General features: G+C 47.2%; 1 protein-coding gene across 9 annotated transcripts in view; it reads left to right on the top strand.

The window, feature by feature from the left end:
* KANSL1L (KAT8 regulatory NSL complex subunit 1 like) overlaps positions 1–16,478 on the top strand; it is an 85,278-nt gene that overhangs the window by 31,549 nt on the left and 37,251 nt on the right. For 8 of the 9 annotated variants that reach the window (XR_014175062.1, XR_014175063.1, XR_014175064.1 and 5 more), the window contains 2 exons: positions 5,755–5,876; positions 8,619–8,823. Coding sequence is in view for 1 of the 9 variants with exons in the window: in XM_081949148.1 (XP_081805274.1) it covers positions 5,755–5,876; positions 8,619–8,823 (327 nt within the window). In the remaining 8 variants the exon portion in view is untranslated. The remainder of the gene's footprint in view (positions 1–5,754; positions 5,877–8,618; positions 8,824–16,478) is intronic. The other variant, XR_014175061.1, reaches the window with a different exon arrangement.

Below are 16,478 nucleotides of genomic sequence, written 5' to 3'. Positions count from 1 at the left end.
AAAAAAATCTGATCTCTTTTGTTTCCATGGTAATCTTTTCTTCCCAAGCCAGAGTAAACAACTAAAATTTAGTGTAAAACTAGGACCGGTAGAACTAAGAAGAAAACATAGTAGTTTATGCTGGTTGGAGAGGAAAGATTGCAACAGAAGCAAAAGAGATTGGATTTCTTCTTGATTATTTCACATGGTCCAGCGAGGGAGCAGCCTTCTCTATCCCAACTTCATGAGCTCGTCAAAACATAAATCAGAACAAAACATGAAAGTTGACTGGCTAATCTACTTGCAAATCAAAAGACAATAATGATACTAAATTATGTGGCATCCAAATGAAACAATACAAATTAGATAAAATAATCCAAAGCTCAGAAAGAAAGATGATAGGGAGAATATATAAATTTCTTCTGAAGTATAAAATGGAAGAATAAATTGTGAAAGAACAAATGGTAAAATGGGCCCAGAACTTTGGCTACAATATTAAATTAGATAAATGGGAAAAATTTTGGGGGACAAATTTAAAAATGACACTATCAGTTGTATACAAAGAAAACCAGTACAAAATGTTTTACAGATGGCACCTGGCACCAGTAAGGTTAGCAAAAATCTCAGCAAATATCTCCCCAAAATGTTGAAACTGTGAATCAACACACGGAACATATTATCACGTATGGTGGACGTGTGAGGAGGCTAAAAAGTATTGGAAAAGGATTAAAAATTGGCTAGAGTCAATAACGAGAGTCAAAATAGATTGGAAACCAGAAGTTTTTCTACTAGGAATAATGACCGTGAAATATAAAAAAGAAATCCAGTATTTAATTTTACACATAATTACGGCGGCGAGAATTGCCTTCATTCAGAAATGGAAAAATAAATTAATACCAAGCAAAGTAGGTAGATGGAGGAAAGAAACAAGGATCAATGAAAGAAGTCAATAAAACTCAAAAATAGTAGTTAAGGAGAATTAACATATATATATATATGCACTCAAGAGAGTTTAAATTTATTAGAGCTGATCACCCAATATAGCAGATAGAAGAGTAAAATAAGAGGGTTAAAAATGGCGAAACGCAAATGAAATATATTAGAAGGGGAAATAACATGAGAATTGTATCAATTTGAAATTGCTATTAGAAAGAACAGGAAGTTCCTGTTTGTGTTGTATTGTGTAAATGTCTAAGTTTTGTGTACTGTATTGTGTACGTCTAAGTTTTGTGTGTGTATTTTGTATGTTTGTAAATAAATAAAAATATATAAAAAAACATAAGTCAGTGAATGGTGATAGGGTGAGGTATGGAGGAGGCCTATAGGTCTTTGGGAAACCCAGGGGGCAGAGCATGGTTATCTCAGGGAGGGGAAGGCCTCCTGGGAGTGCCTGTGCCTGCACTAGGCCTTCCTTAGTTTCCCCCATCTCTGAGTCACTCCATGCTGTACCTAACGGCCCGTGCATTCGTTTAACAAATTAACAAAGGAACATGGCGGTCGTTAGTTAGGAGCTTCATTTAACAGTCCTCGACTTTCAGCATGAATGGGCAGACTCCATTAATGTCATAAGTTGAGGACTACCTGTATAGCAGGCAATGTATTAGGTTTACTCAGTAGGAGGAGAGTTTAAGGAAGATTCTAAATGTGAATTGTATTTGTCTCTTTATGTCTTCATTAATTTTCTGTAAGGATGAAATATAATTTCTGCTTATACCATGTTGAAGGTCTTTTATTGGTAAAATACTTATCAGCAGAAATATTTCACATTTATGGAGAAAGAGAATTACAATTCTTAACTTTTCCTTATGCTTTACAGGTAGTATTCAATTTAAGATTAGCAACTGTTCAAATATGTTTGTATCAGAAAATAACCTTAATAAGTCATATACAATACAATAGCAGAGTTGGAAGGGACCTTGGAGGTCTTCTAGTCCAACCCCCTGCCTAGGCAGGAAACCCCTATACCATTTCAGACAAATGGCTATCCAACATCTTCTTAAAGACTTGCAGTGTTGGGGCATTCACAACTTCTGGAGGCAAGCTGTTCCACTGATTAATTGTTCTAACTGTCAGGTAGTTTCTCCTCAGTTCTAAGTTGCTTCTCTCCTTGATTAGTTTCCACCCATTGCTTCTTGTTCTACCCTCAAGTGCCTCTTCTTTGTGGCAACCCCTGAGATATTGGAACACTGCTATCATATCAGCCCTAGTCCTTCTTTCTATTAAACTAGACATGCCCAGTTCCTGCAACCGTTCTTCATATGTTTTAGTGTTCAGTCCCCTAATCATCTTTGTTGCTCTTCTCTGCACTCTTTCTAGAGCCGTGATGGCGAACCTATGGCACGCGTGCCGGAAGTGGCACGCAGAGCCATTTCTCCTGGCATGCGGAGCCATCACCAGTTGCTCTTCCGGGTTCGGGCACAGCAGCCAGCTGGTGTTTATGTGCATTGGCGTGCCAGAAAACAGAAGAGGAGCCGCCCGGTGCGCATGCGCACGCCAGGAAAATGACCTTGTTTTCAGTGTGCACATGCGCGTTGGCCGTTTGGTGATCTGATTCCTGGCGCACATGCGCACGGAAAAAACACCAACAGGAAGAGCAAGGGCCGCATGTGCCAAAAGACATGGAGAGGGGATCCCGGCCGTCGCTTAGTAGAGCAGAGCTGTGGTTGGGGTTTGCCTCCCTCCCTGTCCGAGTGGGCTTCTTGCGTGGCCCTCGCCCTCCAGCCCATGGCTCATCTGCAGTCCGAAGGGCTTGGCCGGCTCAGGCATTTCAGAAAAGCAGCAGCAGCGGCAGCCACAAGGGGAAGGGCAGGAGCGGCCAGCCGGTCCCTGCAGCCACTCCCACACCAGCCAGAAGCGGCACTGTGATAGCCGCCAGGGCTTCCCTCCCTCCCACCCAAGTGGGCTTCTTGCACGGCTCCAGGCTGCGCCTCTGATGAGGATCCGCAGTCCGGAGTGCTGCCGCTTCCAGCGGGATATATTCTGCCAGGCCCTTGGCGGCGTCTTTATGCGGTTAGCTCGCCTCCCCACCAGCAGCTCCTCCGCCAGCATCCCGGCTGGAAGCAGGAGTGCAACAGTTGCCATTACCAGGGGTGAAGGGGTGGCAGTGGCGAGAACAGGTGACCGCCACCCCTTCCTCCCTTCCCCGACAGCGGCTGTTGCGCTTTTGCTTCCAGCCGGGATGCTGGCGGAGGAGCTGCTGGTGGGGAGGCGAGCTAACTGCATAAAGACGCCGCCAAGGGCCTGGCAGAATATATCCCGCTAGAAGCGGCAGCTCTCCGGACCGCGGATCCTCATCAGAGCCGCAGGCTGGAGCCATGCAAGAAGTCCGCTTGGGTGGGGAGGGAGGGAAGCCCTTGGCCGCCCGTCCTCGCCACCCCTTCAGCCCTGGTACTGGGACGCCTTGGCAGCGCTCACCTCACGCGGCAGCAAAGTGTGCGTGTGTGTAACGGGGGTCTGGCTGGGACCGATCAGCTGAGCGGCTGGCGAAGAAGCGGCGCTCGGAGGAAGAAGGCAGAGATGCTGGCTGGCATTCGCTTCCCTTACTTTTTGCTGCCGCTGCCCCGGCAAGAAGGAGCATTACCACCCCCTCCCTGCTGGTTGCAGCCCAGGCCCCGCCTGCCCTGCTTAGCTGAAAGTGGCGAGGGAGCAAGCCGCGATGAGCAGGAAGGGAAATGAGCGCTGGCCACACACACACACATCACTTGCTGCCGTGCAAGGTGAGCGCTGCTGGGGAGAAATCGGGGGGAGGGGGGAGAAGACCATCCCTAGCAGAAGATTGTTTTCTTCTACCCCTCCCAGATTTCTACCCAGCAGCGCTGGTCTCGCGCGGCAACAAGCGGTGTGTGTGTCTGTGTGTGTGTTTGTGTGTAACGGGCTGGATGGGACCGATCACCTGAGAGGCTGGCAAAGAAGTCTTCCCCACTGCCGCGAAAAGGCAGGGATAGTGGCCAGCGCTCATTTCCCTTCCTGTTCATCGCGGCTTGCTCCCTCGCCACTTTCAGCTAAGCAGGGCAGGCGGGGCCTGGGCTGCAACCAGCAGGGAGGGGGTGGTAATGCTCCGTCCTGCCGGGGCGGCGGCAGCAAAAAGTAAGGGAAGCGAATGCCAGCCAGCATCTCTGCCTTCTTCCTCCGAGCGCCGCTTCTTTGCCAGCCTCTCAGATGATCAGTCCCAGCCAGACCCCCGTTACACACACGCACACGTACACTTTGCTGCCGCCTGAGGTGAGCGCTGCCAGGGAGAGATCAGGGGGAGGCGAGGGGGGGGGAGAAGGCATCCCTAGCAGAAGTTTGTGTTCTTCTCCCCCTCCTGCTGATTTCTCCCCGGCAGCGCTAGTCTCGCGCCGGGGCAAGCAAGGCGGCTCTCAAAGAGAATGAATCTCCACATCTTTTCTACATCGTGGTGACCAAAACTGAATGCAGTATTCCAAGTGTGGCCTTACCAAAGCATTATAAAGTGGTCTTAACACTTCACATGATCTTGATTCTATCCCTCTGTTGATGCAACCTAGAACTGTGTTGGCTTTTTTGGCAGCTGCTGCACACTGCTGGCTCATATTTAAATGGTTGTCCACTAGGACTCCAAGATCCCTTTCACAATTACTACTGTTGAGCAAGGTACCGCCTATACTGTACCTGTGCATTTCGTTTTTGTTGCCTAAATGTAGAACCTTACTCTTTTCACCATTGAATTTCATTTTGTTAGTGCCCAATGTTCAAGTTTGTCAAGATCCTTCTGTATCTTTAGCCTATCTTCTGGAGTGTTAGCAGCCATAATGGAACCACCTCAAGATCTTAGGGATTATCTCTAAGTAAGGAACATGGACACCACAATTGTAATTTGTTTTGGTTTTTCTTCTAAATTTTCATAAATGACTTTAGGATTTGAATTTGTTATAGTCTTTATTATTTTGCAGGCATTTTAAAAATTCAAATTAACTCTTCACTTGACATTGATAAGTTCAGTTATGAAGCATGGAGTTTAGGTATAACAGTGATGGCGAACCTTTTTGGGCTCGCGTGCCACAAGTGGGGGGAGTGCAGGGGGGTCGAGTGCGGGCGTGCCGGACCCATAATGCAACGCGCGACCCCCCCCAGCGCGCATGCGTGCAAAATGCGTGATCCCCCCATTTTTACATGTTTTTTTTGCCCTCCCCGTGCTCCAGGGGCTTTATAGGAGCCTGGGGAGGGCGAAAAGAGCCTCCCCCGAACCCCCGGAGGCTTCAGGGACTGTCCAGAGGCTTCCCTGAAGCCTTCGGAGTGCTTAAAACCACCCTGCGAGCAAACCGGAAGTGACTTCCGGGTTGCTCGGAGGGTCGTTTTAAGCGCTCCGAAGGCATCAGGGAAGCCTCGGACGGTCCCTGAAGCCTTCGGAACGCTTAAAACGACCCTCCGAGCAACCCGGAAGTCACTTCTGGTTTGCTCGAAGGGTGGTTTTAAGCCTTCCGAAGGCTTCAGGGACGGTCCCTGAAGCCTCCAGGGGGGCGGGGGAGGCTCTTTTTGCCCTCCCCAGGCTCCTATAAAGCCTCTGGAGCCTGGGGAAGTCGAAAAATAGCTTTTAAAAAGGTGAACTCAGCTGGCCAGCGTGTGCATGCGCACTGGCCAGCTGACAGGGCAGCGCCTCGCGTGCCCTGACAAATGGCTCCGCGTGCCACTTGTGGCACGCGTGCCATAGGTTCGCCATCACGGAGGTATAATATGGACACAACTGATTTTTTTTTAGTTAAGTAATTATAGTATATTAAATTGAATGTATGTTTTTCTCCTTGTATCATTCAGAGTGCTCAGCTGAGTGAAATAATAAGCAGTCTGATTGCTCCCCTTAATCTGTCTCCAACATCATCTTCACTTTCTTCAAAAACCTGTAAACAGAATGAATTGGTTAATGGCATCTCTTTAAGGTAGGTAGCATTTCGAAAACTAACAAGATAACGTCAGGGTAAGGTTAGCTTATGGGCATATACAGTATATAAAATGACAGTGTTACCTTGACACTATCAGAGTGACATCATCAGAGAACTCCCCTCCTCCCAAAAAAGATACTGAAAGATTCACTTTTAACTCTCACAGTTTGCTGTGTCTAAGGAACTCAAATAATACAAAAATGTTAATAAATGAAAGCCGAATGGGTGATTATAGGCCAGTTATCTCCACCCAAGCCACTTCACAGGAGTGTTGTTATGGGGGAAATAGTCAGTGACATGCAGTCAGGTGAGGCAAGTGAGGCACAGCCTCACCGCTCTCATCATGAAAAGAAAAAAAATGTAAAAGGAAAAAGCTGAGCTAGTTGCTGCCTCACCGTGGATGACTCTGCTTAACTGTTTAAAACAGCCTCTAAAAAGTGCCCTCTACCATGAGGCAGGAGAACTGCATGCCTCATCTAGTCTGACTTTAGGCATTTTATGATCACTTGAGCAGAGTTAAGCAAGGGTTAAAAGCCTAAAAATTCCTGACGTAGGGGAGGCACACAGTTCTCCTGCCTCGTAGTAGAGGGTGCTTTTTTAGAGGCTTTTTTTAACAGTTAAGCAGAGTCATCCACGGAAGCCAGGCAAACAGCTATGCTTGTAGCACACACACTTTCCCCCAGCCTCTTTCTTTTGGAAGGCTCGGATCGGCTCCCCTCCGGCTTCTCTGCCTCTCCTCTCACCCCAGCCTGCCAGCAGAAGGTGAGTGGGTGGGCTTTATTGCGTTCCAGGCATTTCCCACCCAGACAGCAGGCTGCATTTGCAATGGTGGAGGTGTTTGGGGAAGGCAGCAGGGGAATGCGGGGGGATGGCAGAGGAGCTGCTTTCAAGCCACTGGAAAAGATATCCAATCCAACTTTTGTGTGTGTGTGTGTGTGTGTGTGTGTGTGTCTGTGTGTCTGTGTGTGTTTGTTTGAGAGTGAGTGAGAGGGAAGGGGGTAGGAGAGATAGTCCAATCCAACTTGTGTGTGTGTGTGTGTGTGTTTGAGAGAGGGGGAGGAAGAGAGAGGGAGGGAGGAGGGGAAGGAAGAAGAAAAAGAAAATGAAAAAAAGAAACTTATTTTACAAAGGAAATAAATGCTGTCGTTTTAAATCAGAATTGAGCATGCCTGGCTGTGGAATTTTGGGAATTGAAGTCCACAAGTCTAAAAATATTTGAAACCCACCACTGTGTCAGTGCCTCACCAGCCATAAACCTCACCACACGTTACTGGAAATAGTAGTAGTGGAAGGAGTATTAGTGTGTTTGTTGCCATGAGTTATTTATAAAAATAATAAAGGTGGGAAATATTTTTTAAAAAATACTTCAATTAGTTATCCAATAATTCAGAGCATGGAGATATGCAGTCATTGAATAATTTTTGAGTAACATAGTCCTCTGTGTAATGGGCACATTTCAAAAATGAGGAGTATAACAAACCAAAGTCTGGGGATTACTGTAAATAATGATGATGCTAGCATGTGGCACTTTAAATTTATACAATGACAACTTATACATTTATTTTTAATAAATAAAAGATGCAGGTGGTATAGGAATCTATCACCTGCAAAAGACTTGTCTGGGCATATTGGTGCCCACAAGCACTGCATTGCCTACACTTAGTATAGATTCAGGTGGCCCATCTATATAATGATATGTGGTCCTGTGATTGATAATTAGAGAACAGCCTTAATATTTTTAAACAATCTGTGGTTAGAGTCTTGTTTGTCATTACTTTATACATGTCATGCTGTATTCCCTAAGCAGAAGTTTAGGAAGCTTCAGGAAAACTTAGAAGAAATCCCAAAACTTCAAATAAATAATATTTACTGAACTCAATTAGATACCAAAGAATCTCAGTGGCTGCCAAGTTTCAAGAATGATCCCTATACAGATAAAAAAAATCAAATCCTCTTACTCTTTGATTTTCTTTCTGATCATTTGACTACTTGACCCCTTTTTTAAGTCAGCTGCTTCTTTACTCTGGTGGCTTTTTTACAACTTAAGAAGAGGGACCATTTTGGTACCAAGAACTGTGGGGAGTGGGAAGCCACTTTGAGCTCATCAAGGGAAATTGGCACCAAATGCAAGTACATTGTAGAGATACCCACAGTGTGTAGAAGATGAATTGTTCATGAGTAAAGAAAACTAGAGACACTGAAATCTAATTGTTTAGCAGCTAAAGATTCAAAATCTCATTTACAATTCATGCTGGAATGTAACACATATATCTGAATAAAATTTTATTTATGCATACATTAATTAAACTAAATAAGAGAAAGAATGTATGAACCAAAGAACAACTGTTATGGATCCTTAGAATTGGAATTTATCTCATGTAGTCCAACAACTGCTCAATGCATCTGCTAAAATATTTTGAATCTATGGTTATTCAACAGTTTCAGGACTTTCTGTTCTAATTCCCAACCCGAATCTACTTACTTGTTGTTTCAGTGCATTTTTTTCTTGTCCTGTTTTCAGGACAAAAGAAAACAAGATCACTCCCTTCTTTATATTACTTTAATATGTCTGGTAACACAACTGCTACAGTGCATAAAATCAGTTACTTAATTTGGATGTAACTATATATTTTAAGTTAATATACTTAAATTAATATTAACTGTAAGTTAATATTATGTAGTGTGAGGTTTTTTTTTAATATTCTTGACAACCTGGGATAATAGTTAGGTATATTTCAGAGAATCAGAGAACAAAGAAGAAATTTCATCTTCTAGTAGTTGCCTGGCTGATCAACAACATCTGAAGAGAAGAAGGAAAGAAAAGATGAAACTGAAAACACCTACTGTTGCTCTGATGAGTACATCTGCTCGCACTAGACCACTTCTGCGTTTCCAGAGGAGAAAGTCATATAGAATGAACACAGCTTTCACTTTGAATAACCAGGTGAAGATATTTTCCCATTTTCTTTAATATAGTGTTAAGATTCTAGCCAATATATACATCAGTATGTCAATCCCAGTATGTTTGTATGTATATATATTATTTTTACATATTATTTCTGTTTTTGTGAGAGCCTTGAATATGTAGGATAAATGTGAGGCTGGCTGTACATAAGACTTTCATGTGTCTTGCAAATGTCATATTTTAATTAGATTCAGTGAAAAAACAAATGTTATTCATATTATTCTGTACTTCTTTAAAATTAGAATCAAACATGCAAAGCCAAAATTAGGCATATATTTCAGAAGAATACATGCAATTCTCTCCAGAGAATATTTAAATTGTTATAAATAAAGGTGGTCTCAGAAACCATCTGCTGTTTTGCAGTCAACATTCCTAATGTTTGGTTTCATTTTTTAAAAATCAAAAATCAGAAAAAAATATTTACTTCAAGCAATCTTATTTATCAGCTTAGAAGCATTTTATCGCTTCTCAGATTATGTGTAACTTTTTTAAAAAAACAGCTTGGTTCTTAGGATGATTGTTGAAATCTCCTAAGATGTTTCATGATGATGAAACACAAAAATCTATCAATAGCAACATTTTATTGATTAGCCATAAGGCCATATCACAATACAGGTAATACTGAAGATACAACAGATCATTTAGTGGCTGTTCAAAGTTACAACAGACCTCCCAAAAGCCATGCACGACTGTGATTCAAAAATAAGAATTTTACAAAAGTTATCTGGTCATTCACACTTACAAATGACCGGGTGACTTCATAACATTGCAGAGGTGCTGAAACATGCCCACCTATCTCTTCCCCTCACCATCCTTACAGATCACCAAAGGCACTGGGCCTGCTCCCCCCCCCCCCCCATTCCACCCCTCATAATCCTTGCTTACCTTCTGGAGATCTGCAGAGCTCAGTATTGTGTGCCATTCTTACTGGGCCATGTGGAGCAGCCATTTGAAAACTGAACTGCTCAAAGCAGCATTTCCCCAGCCTTCTGCCTTTCTGTATGGCCTCTTTAACTCAAAACAAGATTAATGAGCCACAGGTTGTGCTTTGAAGTTTCTATATATCCTGGTAAAAAAAGTTTTTAAAGGAAGGGGGAGAAAAAGGAGTTGGTGAAGTGACACGGAGAACAGACAATGAAGTTTTAAAAGGGAAATGCAGAGGGAGGGGAAAGAGCAGTTTTGCCTTCCAGGTCAGGTTTCAAACAAGGCAAAGCAGTTCCCTCGGCATCACCCTTATTTCGGGGTGGGGGAGGCCCTAGACAGGCATCCCTGAGGCACCCCGTGCACATTTAACAACAACTGCACTCACCCCTACATTCGTTTAATGTAAGCATTGGGATGAGCCAGGATGAGGGCTCTTTCAATCAACGAGTTTCAATTAAAGTTCTCCCACCTTATAACCAAAATGACCATTGTCTTACCTGAAGGGTCGTTTTCAGGGCGCTGCGAAGGAGAGTTCAAGCAAGGGTTAAATACAGCCAATCTGCCCAGAACTGAATTGAAACTTTAAACCACGCCTCTAGTGCTGATTATCTTTAGATTTTTTCAATGAAGACGTGGAACTGTTGCGCGCTGAAAAGTCCAACAATGTAAACAAGTCAATAAGAAAAAACCAAACCAACTGGAACCGTAAACGTTCAAACTGACATCAGCAGAGTCAGACCCCAGGGTGGGGTGGACTCTCCTTCGCAGCGCCCTGAAAACGACCCTTCAGATAAGACAATGGTCATTTTCCAGGGCGCTGCTCTGGAGAGTCCAAGCAAGGGACATGCCCAAGCTAATTGTCACTAGGGCGGGAAGCAGCAGCATTCAGAGTCTCCGCTGGTGTGAATGCCTTGAAGAACATGCCTCCCGAATGCCCCTTCCGCTGATGCAAAGCTGTCCAACTTATAATTTCAGACAAATGGAGACAATGAAGTCCGGGTAGCCGCCTTGCAAATTTCCTCAATCGGTGCCTGGGTCGCCCAGGCTGCCGTGGTGGCGGTGCTCCTAGTCGAATGTGCTGTAATGTGGTGAGGCACAGGTTTGGACTGCAGGACATGAGCAAGGGTGATGCAGGCCCTCAGCCACCTTCCAATCATAGAGAAGGACACTTTCCTGCCCTGGGAAGCCGGCTGGAATAATATGAAGAGTGATTCAGATCGTCGAAACCCCGCCGTGCGCTTGATGTACCTGCGAAGCGTCCTGCACACATCTAGCAAGTGCCAGCGTTTCTGCCTCGGGTGTCTAGGATGCGGACAAAAGTCTGGGAGAACTACCTCCTGGGCTCGGTGGAACCAGGAGTTGATTTTGGGGATGAACGATGGGTCCAGCCTGAGAATTACCCTGTCTTGTCGAATCAAGCATAAGTCCTTTCTGACGGACAGGGCAGCCAACTCCGAAATACATCGAGCTGAGGTGATGGCGACCAAAAATGCTGTCTTAAATGTCAGATGTTTGAGACTGGCAGTTCTGAGTGGTTCAAACGTGGGGCCTATAAGGGCACGTAGAACTACGTTGAGGTCCCAGGATGGATATCTGTGAACCACTGGGGGTCTCAGGTTAGTTGCACCCCTGAGAAAACTGCGAATGGTAGGATGCCGGCCGAGCGAGGAATGTCCATCGGGAGCCAGAATTGTTGAAATTGCTGCCACCTGACGCCGTAGAGTATTAGGCGCCAGGCCCTTGTCCAAACCATCTTGCAGGAAGTCCAGGATGACAGGGACCGAGGCTAAGGAGGCTGAAGATCCATGAGCAGTGCACCAGCTGGCGAAGGCTCTCCAGGTAGCGTCATAGATCCGGGTCGTGGACGCTTGGATGGTGCAGATCCCTTTGGCGAGAAACTGCCTCTGCTCAGGAGATCTCTCTCAAGTGCCAGATGGTTAGTTGCAGCCACTGGAGCTCCAGATGTTGAAGAGCCCCCTGGCTGATGGAGATCTCCTGCAGAGGGATCTGCCATGGTGGTTCGACAGAGAGGCTCACCAGTCCGCAAACCAGGTTCTCCTGGGCCAGAACGGTGCCACCAGCAGTACCTCCGACAGGATCTTCCAGCTGACTCTGGGAAGTAGAGGTAACGGAGGGAAGGCGTACAGTAGTCCCCGCGGCCAAGGGCAGTGCAAGGCGTTGACTCCTTTGGCACGCGGGTCGTGGAACCTCGTGAAAAACCTTGGGAGGTGCGTGTTGGATGCGGTGGCGAACAGGTCTACCTGCGGACGGGCGAACCTCTGGGACAATTGCTGGAACAGGTGCGGATGCAGGCGCCACTCCGAGTGGTCGACCGTGGCCCTGCTCAGCCAGTCCGCCTGGGTGATGGTCGTGCCCGAGATGTGTTCCACCTGTAGGGACAGGAGGTGTTTCTCCGCCCATCGTCCTAGGATTTCGGCCTCTGACATCAAGGATCTGGAGCAAGTGCCCCCTTGGCGGTTGATGTGCTTTTTTGTCGCAACATTGTCCGTTATCCGCACGTGGCACCCTTGTATGCTGGTCTGGAACTGGTGGAGGGCCAACCTGACTGCCCTCAGCTCCAGCCAGTTGATGCTGTGAGCAGCCTCGGAAGGAGACCACCTGCCCTGCAGCAGTTGACTGTGGCAATGAGCTCCCCAGCCATAAAGGCTGGCGTCCGTCGTGATGGTGAGATGGACGGGTTCTTTGAAGGGGGACCCCTTTGTCAGGGCAGGGGACAACCACCACCTGAGGGAACGCCGTACCTCTAAGGAGACCGGGATTAGCCTCGTCGAGCTGCTTTCGTTGGCCCTTTGGTAAGGGAGCAGGAGCCACTGGAGCGGCCGGGAGTGGAGTCTTGCCCAAGGCACGACGGATAGGCACGAGATCATCTTGCCTAGAAGCTGAGACAGCTGAACCACCTTGGCCAGGGGCAACCGCTGCACTTGTGCGACCCTCTCCCTGAGGCTGATCACCCTCTCCAGAGATAGGAAGACCCATCAGGAGACGGTGTCGATGATGGCCCCTAGATGTTGTAGTCTGGTTGTCGGAAGAAGATGACTTTTCTCCAAGTTTATGGAGAACTCATGGCCTTGAAGCACCTGGATGGTGTACTCCAGGTCTCTGGTTGCCTGTTGGTGGGATGACGACTGGATGAGGACATCGTCCAGGTAGCAGTGCAGTCTTATTGGATGAGATCTGAGGAAGGCCGCCACCGCCGCGAGGATCTTCGTAAATGTCCTGGGGGCCGATGATAGGCCGAACGGCAACGCTCGATACTGGTAGCGGCCTGCGTAAGTGAATCTCAGGTATCGGCGGTGGGCTTTGCAGATGGGTGCATAGGTAGGCCTCTTTGAGGTCTATGGATGTCAATATATCCCCCAGACTGATGCATCCCAGGATGGACTGGAGGGATTGCATTTTGAACCTCCGATAGGTTACATGATAGTTTAATCTTTTTAGGTCCAATATTCCCTCCACGCCCCGGAATTTTTGGGAACCAGGAACAGGATTCAGTAAAATCCTGTCCCCTCCTGACCCGCCGGAACAGCCTCTATGGCCCTGATATCCCTGAGATGCCTGATCTCCTGTTCCATGAGGGACCGTTTGACTGGGCATGAAGGGACGGGGCACCTGATGAAGTGGCGAGGGGGGGAGGAGAGGAACTCCAAGGTGAGACCCATGCAGATCGTTTGTAGGACCCACTGGTCCGACGTGATCTGCTCCCACTTGGCGTGAAAAAGCTGGAGATGCCGTCCTATGGGAGCTGATCGTTGATGGTCATTTGTATCTCCTGAAGGGGCGTGAACCAGACCCCCCCGAAAGGGGCATTTGGAGTAGTGTTGCTGGTGACCTCTGTCGCGAAAGGACTGACGGTCTTGGGACCGATCGGATTGCTGGGGATACGCCCGATGAAATGGGGCGGAGCTAGTGGAAGGCTCAGTGTTCCGAAAGGGCTGCCTCCTGTAGTAGTTGGGACCCTTCCGATCGGACTTCTTATTGACTGATGGCATCACCTTCTTCTTGTCCTTGTTTTCTACTAGGACAGGATCCAGGACCTCCCCGAAGAGCTTGTCCCCTTTAAAGGGGGCTGTGACAAGCTTCCACTTGGAGCGCATATCCACGTTCCAGTGTCTCAGCCACAAGTGGTGTCTGGTGGTGACATTAGACGCTAGGGCTCGAGAGGCAAACTTGGCAGCACTCAGGGTGACATCGGCGGTGTACTCTGTGGCTGCCATGATCTTGTTGATATCCTGCCTCAACTTGGTGTCCTTGGCCGGAATTTTTCTTAGCAACTGCCTCAACCAAAGCAGGGCTGCCCTGGAAAGGAAGGAGGCTGAGGTGGACAACTTAATTTCCCATGCTTCCGCCTGTTGAGTTTTGCCACAAGCAGTCTCGGACCACTTGTCCTCTGCCTTGAGTCCCTCTAATAAGTTGGGGGGGAGAACAGACGTAGAGGTGATTGCCGCCACGGGGGGATCAATTGGAGGTAGCTTAAGCAAATCCTCCAGGCTGGCATCTACTGTATAAAGCTTCTTATCATCGTTGCTGGGGTAGCCATGGTACAAGGCTGTGCCCATTGCTTTTGAACCATGTTGAGAAATAGTTTGGGAACTGGGACTATCTCCTCGGCCGACACAGGTTCTTCGAAAAGATCCCCAGATACATCATCTGGGTCTTGGGCCATTGGAGTCGAGGGGGTAGACCCCATGCGGGTCGCTACCATAGCCTTATCCAGGATGGTTTTGAAGTTGATCATTTTAAATAGGCCCGAAAAGGTAGGCTTTTCGGAAGAACCACCTTCATCCCCCGAGAACTTGGGTTCCTGCCTAGGTAATAAGTCTTCCTCCTCCTCCCAGGCCGAATCCTCCGAGGCTAGGGAGGAATGGGGGGACTGAGGAGGCTGGGAGGAGGATGCAATACTGGGAGCTGCCCGGGGCTCCATATGGCGGGTCTTGCGAGTGCGTTTGCCTCTCTGATCCATGCCCGCTTCAATGCCCTGGGAAATAGCCCTGTTGATGACCTCTTGCATTTCCGCTGAAAGGTTGGGCCCCTGGTCCTCGACTGGGTGAAGCCTGGGTCTGGGAGGTGGCAGTTGCGGTGCCAAGGCACCCACGGGGGCTGGCCCCCCCTCTAGGTCCGAAGGACAGGCGAAGAGGTTGGCCTGATCCGCCATCGAGGGGCCTGGTGAAACTGCCATGACCAAAGAAGCTGTGGGCGAGAATTCCTGGCCTTCTCCTTCGCTATTGGAGATAGGTTGAGCCTGGGCAAGGGCAACCTCTCCGGAGGATTCCTGAGAGTCCACCAACTGGGAAGCTTGGGCCTGTTGCTGGGCCTTGGAAAATTGTTTTTCTAGGGCCTTCTGACACCGTATGGCGTCCTTATCCAGACGTTTTAAAGTTGCCGCTAATGCTTAGGAGAGCCCTGAGGGGCCGCGCCGAACGACCGCTTGTAAAAAGCACAGATGACAACGGAGCTCTCAGCAGGGATTTCCTCCTGCAGCAGGGTTGCTGCGGTGGCGCTGGCGTCGGCAGTCCGACCCACGCGCTTCCCCAACAGCTGTCTGTGACCCTGTGGGGCCCGTGCAAGATCGAGACACTGGGAGGACCAAGGGGTGAGAGAGAAGCCAAATTGGGATTTAAAGTAAATTTCTCTCACCAAGCCTGCTCCAAGTTAAAGAACACGATCTTTTCCTTTCAATAATATAATTGAGAGTCCAAGCAATCTATCTAGAATTGAAGAGAAACTTGAAGCGCGTCCACTGGTCTAGCTGAATTGAAAAAAACTGAAGATAATCAGCACTAGAGGTATGGTTTAAAGTTTCAATTCAGTTCTGGGCAGATTGGCTGTATTTAACCCTTGCTTGGACTCTCCAGAGCAGCGCCCTGGAAAATAGGCAGGCTCCATTACTGTCATCAGTTGAAGATTACCTGTATAGAAAAATTGAATAAGACTATTGATAACAAAAGAAAAAGAAAAACTTGATTCATATGTTCTTATCACTTTATATATTGTCATATGTGGCAATATATAACAGTTGCACTGTTTTGTTCAAAAAGGGAACCATTTTATTTGTAATGTTTGTATTCTTTCTGAACTTTTAAAATATGTTCTGAGATATAGATCCCATGGAGACAACTAACATTCAAATAATATACAATATATATTATATCCTCAATTTCTGCAATACCTCAAATACATGTACATTTATGCTAGGGGATTCAACCAAACCCAAAGGTGCTTTTCAAAGGGCAACTGGACTTGTTTTTTTCTTGAAAATATTTCACTTCTCATCCAAGAAGGTTCTTCCGTTCTGACTAAATGATAGAAGGATTTCCCCACCATTCAATCAGAACCAAAGAAGCTTCTTAGATGAGAAGTGAAATGTTTTCAATTAAAGTTAAGATGTGGCGCACATCTTACCCGAGTCTGGCAGCTCCACCGCTTCTCTCTTTTGGCCGCTCTGTGCAGGGAGAAACATCTGCATAATAAGGAAATGTTTCTCATGAGTAAAGAAGTTTTTCTTTACCACGTAAGGTTTCCCCTGCAAAGACCAGCCAAGATATGCAACGGAGCTGCCAGACTCTCCCCTCCCCTCCCTCCAGCTGGGGCGGGTTCCGGAAAGCCTCTGGGAGAGAGTATAGAGGTGGCTGGCAGAGCACGAATGGTCAGACAAGAGAAAGTGGGAATGCCGGCAAGTGTGTCAGGTGGGC

Source organism: Natrix helvetica (assembly GCF_964273705.1).
Source record: "Natrix helvetica genome assembly, chromosome: 1".
Lineage (NCBI taxonomy): Eukaryota > Metazoa > Chordata > Lepidosauria > Squamata > Natricidae > Natrix > Natrix helvetica.
Note: the sequence above shows the minus strand (reverse complement) of the source record. Positions and strands in the feature narration are given on the sequence as shown.